The sequence below is a fragment of the Chelonoidis abingdonii genome, chromosome 6, assembly GCF_003597395.2.
Source record: "Chelonoidis abingdonii isolate Lonesome George chromosome 6, CheloAbing_2.0, whole genome shotgun sequence".
Classification (NCBI taxonomy): domain Eukaryota; kingdom Metazoa; phylum Chordata; order Testudines; family Testudinidae; genus Chelonoidis; species Chelonoidis abingdonii.
In genome coordinates this window covers 118,672,373-118,680,022 of record NC_133774.1, presented here as the reverse complement: position 1 = coordinate 118,680,022, position 7,650 = coordinate 118,672,373, and the positions used below count along the sequence as shown (strand labels likewise).

The following is a 7,650-nucleotide window of genomic DNA, read 5'->3' as shown; positions in this document are numbered from 1 at the left end:
ATGGGGATGGCAAAAGGCACACCCTGACATTACAATAACACACATCCCTGCCTAATTTCAAGTCCCCCCTCCAAAGAATGGAGGTGCTACAGCTTCTCTACAAAACAGAATCTTTTTAACATGGGCAAAACCATGTATTTTTCCCTGATCTTATTCTCAGAAATGGCTGATCAATTTTAATTGAAATGATTAAAAAATATTCAGCCTGAGACAGACACCCAGTACAGAAGATTTCATCCCAGATGGTTAGTTCATCAAACATATAAACAACTGAAAAGAGGGACTTACAACAGCAGGTGTTAGGTGACCTTAACTATAGGCCGCTCTGCCGATAACCCTGGGCTGGTCTACACTGGGAGAGGGGAGCTACATGAACAGCATAGCTGAAGTCGAAGTATCTTAGATCGATTTACCTCTCGTCCTCATGGCACAGAATCGACGTCTATGGCTCCCAGTGTTGACTCCGCTACCGCCGCTCGCTCCAATGGAGTTCCGGAGTCGAAGGGAGCGCGTTCAGGGATCAATATATCGCGTCTAGATGAGACATGATATATCGATCCCTGAAAAATTGATCGCTACCCGCCGATACGGCAGGTAGTCTAGACGTACCCACCATTATCCCTGATTTGCCTGTTTGGCTGTGAGTTCAACACTACCAAATACTTATGGCTTTGGATACAAGCCTGCTTAGCCGCTGGCTGAATTTGGTCTTTAGTCTTTTACTGGCTCTGGGTAGATGTTGACACTGCGTAATGATGTAGAGTCAGACTGGACAAGGAATAGAGTCAAGTCAAAGAGGAGTATAAGCAGCAGCACAGTAGGTGTTAGGCCTCAAGGCTAGGTAAATTATTCCTATTTAAAGGTGAAATTCACTGCAGTATAGAGAGTCCGTGCAAGGCCCAAACAATCTTACACAGTTTAAGCAGTACATAGGATTTTGGGCAAATTTTCTGTACTGGGTTGATTTTCACTCTAAAAGCTTAAGGAATACATGTATACTCACACTGTGGTCAAACACTTGCATGTAGTCAGAATTGAGAGCCAAAGCTGCAGAATTTTGAACAAGTGATTTGCATTTCAAAGGTCTGGAATAAATACTAGCTAAAAGAGGTCTCAGGTGTTTTGGGTGAGATCAAACAGAACTATTAACTAATGACTTAACACAAGCTTTGTTAATTGTTAATCAGTCATCTGAACCCTGGGTAAGGTCATAAGTTGAAACAGGATATGGGCCAACCATAACCTGATTCTTAACAATGAATTTAAAAGGCACAGTCAGAGAGCGAGAAATGAAAGAAGAGGAAGTTTGTTACTTCGTACTCTTCAGTAAGGAATAATATCCTGAAATCTGTCATTCTGTAATAAAAAAAAAAAAACCCACTAAAAACACCAGAGACCAAAATTCAAATATTGATGATCCAGATCTGGCATTTGGATGCTTAAATTGGCACTCAGGCAGACAAGTAAGTGCCAATTTCAGTATTCAGTTCAGGAATGTCAGTGTCCTGTTAAGTAACTATATCTGAAATCTGAGTCCTTTGTCAGCTAAGTGCAAAGTCTTTAATACAATATACATCACAGAAGTGTAAAGAGAAATGAGCCACCATTAAATGTATAGTCAGCTGCAGAAGAGTCATTTTGCGGAAGAGAACTTATTGAATGCATAATATTAATTCATACAGTCAAAGAAAACTTCAGTGGATGTGGGGTGATTGGATGATAAACTGAAATTTCTGTAACGGTTGCTTTAATACCTTCAGGGCTGCCTGTATGATTCATTCATGCAATGCTTACTAGTAATTACAAAAAACAACCTTCTGTTACTCCTTCCTGAGGTTCACACTTTTTGTTTATTTTCCATTTCTCTTTATTAGATTATAACAACTAGATTATGGTCTAGGTTTACTTGGTTCTGCCTCAGTGCAGGGGGCTGGGCCTGGTCACTTCTCGAGATCCATTCAAGCCCTTCACTTCTGTGATTCTATAACCTTTTCACATTTCACTAGAATGGTGAGCAGGAACCCAGACCCCACAAAATATCAAAGCCTAAAGAGAAGAGAGAAAGAACTGTTGGTGTTAACAGATAGATTGACTACAAATTATTGCTATTTAACAAACTGTCTAACGTAGGCAAGACCATGTACACTTCTAACACGTGCTAGCTGATCAAACTGAACCTAGGGACAAACCTGCTAGGGATGTTAGCTGAAAACATCCCTTTAAGTCCTAATCAAGCCAAACTTTAAGTGTGCATTTATAGTAAGGAAAAGGGTGTCTTCTCACCTCCTGTTGGCTAACACATAGTACCCAATGCGAGATAAAATCCTAGTGAAGATGAGAAACTGTAGTGCCCTCACATGTTAACAGATTGAGGTAAACGCTAAGGGGGAGCCTACTGGAACCAACTAACACACATGTGAAAACTACAAATTGCCTCCTCTTCCTTAGGATTTTCCTCCTGTTCGTTATCCATGTGTTAGATTACATGAGGTAAGAGCATACCTTTTTTTCCTAATGAAGGCAAGGCCTAAAATGGTGTCATTTGCACGCACACAGGAGCTGGAAGGGAGGGGAATCTCCACAAAAACACTAACAAGAGGGAGAAGATGTGATGAATGGGGTTGAAATGCCTGGGCAGATAGAAGTTTAAAGTATCCCCTCTATTCTCTCCGCTCAGTTTTTATTCACATTTTCTTCTGGGCTGTTGGTGTGTGAATCAAATCAATTTTACTCCTGAACTTCCTAACATATAGTTTACACCATCTTAAACCTCAGCTCTGAATCTCAAACACACACATACATATTAATACCCACAAATCTTCCAATGCACATGCATGCACACACACAAAAGTGATTACAAACACCACTTCCCTTTCTTGATTCAGGCATGGGGAAGAAATCCTTTTATCACTTTTTATTCTCCTCAACAGCAGCTTCTATGCTGCTTAGAAGTTTTAGTTACCAGGTAACATGGATGGCTGCAGAGAAACATTTCATACTTTTGCCAACTAAAATAAGCACTCCAGGGGTTCTTGTCTTCCACTGAACCTATTTACTTTATGCTTCCTACAGTAGGTGAATAAGATGGGAAATGAATTCCCTGCACACCAGAAGTATCCATACGAAAGTGCTAACCTCACAGACAGAGTTAAAAATATAATGATCAGAGTGGCTGAAAGTCCCTTTGATCAGAATTCAGTGGAAAGACCCAAATCACAGAGACCGATAGATTTTCAGTCTTAACTTAGTTCCTAATGAAGTGAAGTTGATCTTGGAAAACCTTTGTCACAGTTGGACATAACCAGTAATCTTTACTCACAAGACTTCTACTGAAAGGGGAAACTAAATGAATCTCAGCAGTTTGTCCTTCCAGGACAAGGTTGAAATGTACTTTTATAGGTAGTGTAACAAAGAATGGTCTTCATCCTAGTCCCCAGGCAATATCACAAAACCACCACACAATTTGCCCTACGTTATCAGTGTCTGCCTAGGAGAAGCACTGGAGTGGAATAGGGAGGCCATGCAGGTCAAGACTAAGGTGCACTCGCTGAGTTATGAGAGGAAGCTTGCACTGTCCCTGTGCCTAGCTCTGGAAAGTGTTATTAGTCACGAATCAAGTCATAGAGATGATCTGTTGAGTAGCCAATCTGATAGAAGGACCCGTGTTTTTGGTAGCTGCCCTTTTAAAATGCAGCTTCAGGGGATAGTAATTACATGTAATAGAAGGCATCCTTTGTTAAGCTACCCTCACTTTTAACCTGCAGGTGGGAGTAAATAAATCTAATAGAAACTATGGCTGCCAAGCAATCGATTGTCCCTATCTGGAATGTGTGTTATTTAAAACAAAAAATTCTTTCTTTTCTTTTCTTTTCTTTTCTTTTCTCTTTTTTTGCTACTGCTCCTCTCTCCCCATCACAATTAATTTACATGTTTAAGAATGAAAAAGGTACTCTATAAACAATTCCCTTTGCAATAGCTGTCATCTCAGTGGGGCCTAGAAATAAATAAAACTCCTTTCTGAAAGCAAAGTTTCAGCAAGAATTGATTTGTTCTTAATTGAAGTGCTAATCAGAGATTCACTGGTTTTATTATTTATCTATCTGTCTGTTGTGCATCATTTTTTTTTAAATATGGAGATATACTTGTCTCACAGAACTGGAAGGGGCCTTGAAAAAATCATTGAGTCCAGTTCTCTGGCTTCACAGCAAGACTAAGTACCATCTCTGACAGATTTTTGCCTCAGATCCCTAAAAGTTCTTTAAAGAGGTGTGTGTGTGTATGCATACCAGTTCCATCCAATATACTACTGTATGCATACCAGTTCCATCCTATATATATAGTGTGTGTGTGTGTGTGTGTATCAATAATCTCTATCTGTATAGCACTATAATGTATACAATAATGCTAATAGGAATCCTTCTCTTGCTAGGAAACTCTCTTTCCAATACAAAATGAAGTGAATGCAACTCAAGGTTCACAGTTAAAATATTGAAACAGGAAAGATATAAGTTTTAATATCACATCACTGAGTCCCAATGCTGCATACATTTTGTAAGTGTGATTCACTTTATTGCTAGACCTGTTAGCATAGAGTGTGTGTGTGTCTCTGATTTAGCAGCAGCACTGTCATGCAGAGACTCAGATGGGAAAAATAATACCCCAGTCACTGCATCCAGTAGGAAAAACTGCTGCATGATGTATCTGAAATCTGGGGGCAGAATGCCAAATGAACAGATTCTTAAACATGTCCCCTTGACTTGTAATGAAAATACGTTTTCTTTTTGTCTCCATTTGCTATGGCTTTTGTTGTGGTTTTGAATGGAAATCTGTGAGCCTGCTCTGAAATGGATGCCAGAAATCTGGTTAAAACAGTATTTAGCTACTAACTTAACTTCTCCCCCTTTTCTTCCCTCTTCCTCCAGGCTTGTGACCGAGGAGTAGACAACATCGGTGGAGTCATGCTTCACACGGCCACATCATTCTGGCAGCCATTCCTAGGTCTGGCTGTGGTGCTCATTTTCATGGGGTCTACCATAGGCTGCCCAGCCCGCTGTGAGTGCTCTGCCCAAAACAAGTCTGTTAGCTGTCACAGGAGGCGCCTGATCTCCATCCCTGAGGGTATTCCTATTGAAACCAAAATCCTGGATCTAAGCAAGAACCGGCTGAAGAGTGTCAACCCTGAGGAATTCACATCCTACCCACTGCTCGAGGAGATAGACCTCAGTGACAATATTGTTGCCAATGTAGAGCCTGGAGCCTTTAACAATCTTTTCAACTTGCGCTCTCTGAGACTGAAAGGAAACCGTCTGAAGCTAGTCCCGCTAGGGGTATTCACTGGGTTGTCAAACTTAACAAAGCTTGATATAAGTGAAAACAAGATTGTCATTTTGCTGGACTACATGTTTCAGGATCTGCATAACCTGAAGTCCCTTGAAGTTGGGGACAATGATTTGGTTTATATATCCCACAGGGCCTTCAGTGGACTGCTTAGCCTGGAGCAGCTCACCCTGGAGAAATGCAACCTAACAGCTGTACCAACAGAAGCCCTTTCCCACCTTCACAACCTCATCAGTCTGCATCTGAGACATCTCAACATTAACCTTTTGCCTGTGAATGCCTTTAAGAGATTGTTTCGCCTAAAAGACCTGGAGATCAGCTATTGGCCTTTACTGGACATGATGCCTGCCAATAGCCTGTATGGTCTCAACCTCACTTCTCTCTCAGTCACCAACACCAACCTGTCTGCAATACCTTATTCTGCTCTTAAACACCTGGTGTACCTGACACACCTAAACTTCTCCTTCAACCCCATAAGCACCATTGAGGCAGGCATGTTTGCAGACTTGGTGCGTCTGCAGGAACTGCACATGGTGGGGGCCCAGTTACGTACCATTGAACCACATGCTTTCCAAGGGCTCCGGTTCTTGCGTGTACTTAATGTGTCCCAGAACCTGTTAGAAACGCTAGAAGAGAATGTATTCCATTCCCCTCAAACTCTTGAGATCCTCTGCATTAACAACAACCCCCTGGCCTGCGATTGCCGCCTCCTTTGGCTATTACAAAGGCAGACCACCTTACATTTTGGTAGCCAGCAGCCCATGTGTGCCGGCCCAGACAGTGTTAGAGAGAAGCTGTTCAAAGACTTTCACAGCACCGCCCTTTCCTTTTACTTCACCTGCAAGAAGCCCAAGATACGGGACAAGAAACTGCAGTACCTGGTAGTGGAGGAAGGACAGACTGTGCAGCTGGTGTGCAATGCCGATGGGGATCCTCAACCTACCATCTCCTGGGTGACACCGCGACGGAGGTTGATCACAACTAAATCAAATGGAAGAGCCACGGTGCTGGGAGATGGCATGCTGGAGATCCGATTTGCTCAAGATCAAGACACTGGGATCTACGTTTGTATTGCAAGTAACGCAGCTGGGAATGACACATACTCAGCCTCCCTTACGGTAAAAGGATTCACTTCAGACCGTTTCCTTTACGCCAATAGGACCCCTATGTATATGACAGACTCCAATGACACCAGTTCCAATGGAACCAATGTGAACACCTTCTCGCTGGACCTTAAGACAATACTAGTGTCCACAGCCATGGGCTGTTTCACATTCCTTGGTGTTGTTTTATTTTGTTTCCTACTTCTTTTTGTGTGGAGCCGAGGGAAAGGCAAGCACAAAACCAGCATTGACCTTGAGTATGTCCCCCGCAAAAACAATGGTGCTGTCGTTGAAGGAGAGGTTGCTGGACCACGGAGGTTCAATATGAAAATGATTTGATGGTCTACTGCTAGCAGTGCTTTTCCTGTGGCATTATAACCAATTAAACAAGCCTGGCATGTGGAATTGCTAGGCGGAGGCAGCTTAATGCAGCTGTCAGTGTCAAATGGTTATGTGGAAATGGAAAGACTATTTGGGGTTGTACAGTAGAGCCTCCTAATCTTGAGGCACGTGTGTCAGGGCCTTTCAAATAGTTGGTAAACGGTACTAATTGTTTGCATTGCAAATATTGGCATTCTGGGGATCTCAGTAATGAACTGTTGGCTCATGTTCATGGACAGTTGTTCAGCATTTTCTACCACTACAAAAAAGAAAAAGAAAGGAAAAAAACCTACAATGTAGGATTTACATATTGAAAAAGACACATTTGTCTAAAACATACTCTACAGTGAAATTTGTATCTATAGATCTCATTTGTTAAAGCCTTGCATCATACCTTATAGTTGGTTCAACACCACAAAGAAATTGATCTTATCTTTTTTTAATATACATATATACTGTGTACATTTTAAAGCAATATGAATGAGAGTTTGTGCTTTGAGATATTCACCGAGACTGACCCAAGTGTGATGTCACTCCTCCCCTTAACTATAGTCAGACCGCAAATTAGACCTCTGTAGTTACCAATGAGACAACACAAGATACTTTTGTTTTCATGTAGAAGACCAGAGAGGCATAGCTTAGGGTACAAATGTTCTGCTCTGTTGATCTTCTCTTCATATAAATAAAAGGCACGTGCCTAGTTTTGATACAGAATGGAATATTTTTTATATCTGTGATATCACACTGGACCAGTTTACTGTAACAAAGCCCTAGTTCTCACCCAGGAGAGCCCAACCTACTAGGCATAGCAGACATATAAAAGAGATAA

General features: G+C 41.6%; 1 protein-coding gene across 1 annotated transcript; it reads left to right on the top strand.

The window, feature by feature from the left end:
- Positions 1–4,928: 4,928 nt before the first annotated feature.
- On the top strand, positions 4,929–7,221 carry LINGO2 (leucine rich repeat and Ig domain containing 2). Its single transcript, XM_032789818.1, has one exon. It carries the CDS (start codon positions 4,959–4,961, stop codon positions 6,777–6,779), a length of 1,821 nt encoding a protein of 606 aa, XP_032645709.1. The 5' UTR covers positions 4,929–4,958; the 3' UTR covers positions 6,780–7,221.
- Positions 7,222–7,650: the final 429 nt, after the last annotated feature.

Bases quoted from the DNA above. Each gene is read 5' to 3' on its own strand.
- LINGO2 (XM_032789818.1), top strand. From the start codon at position 4,959: ATGCTTCACACGGCCACATCATTCTGGCAGCCATTCCTAGGTCTGGCT.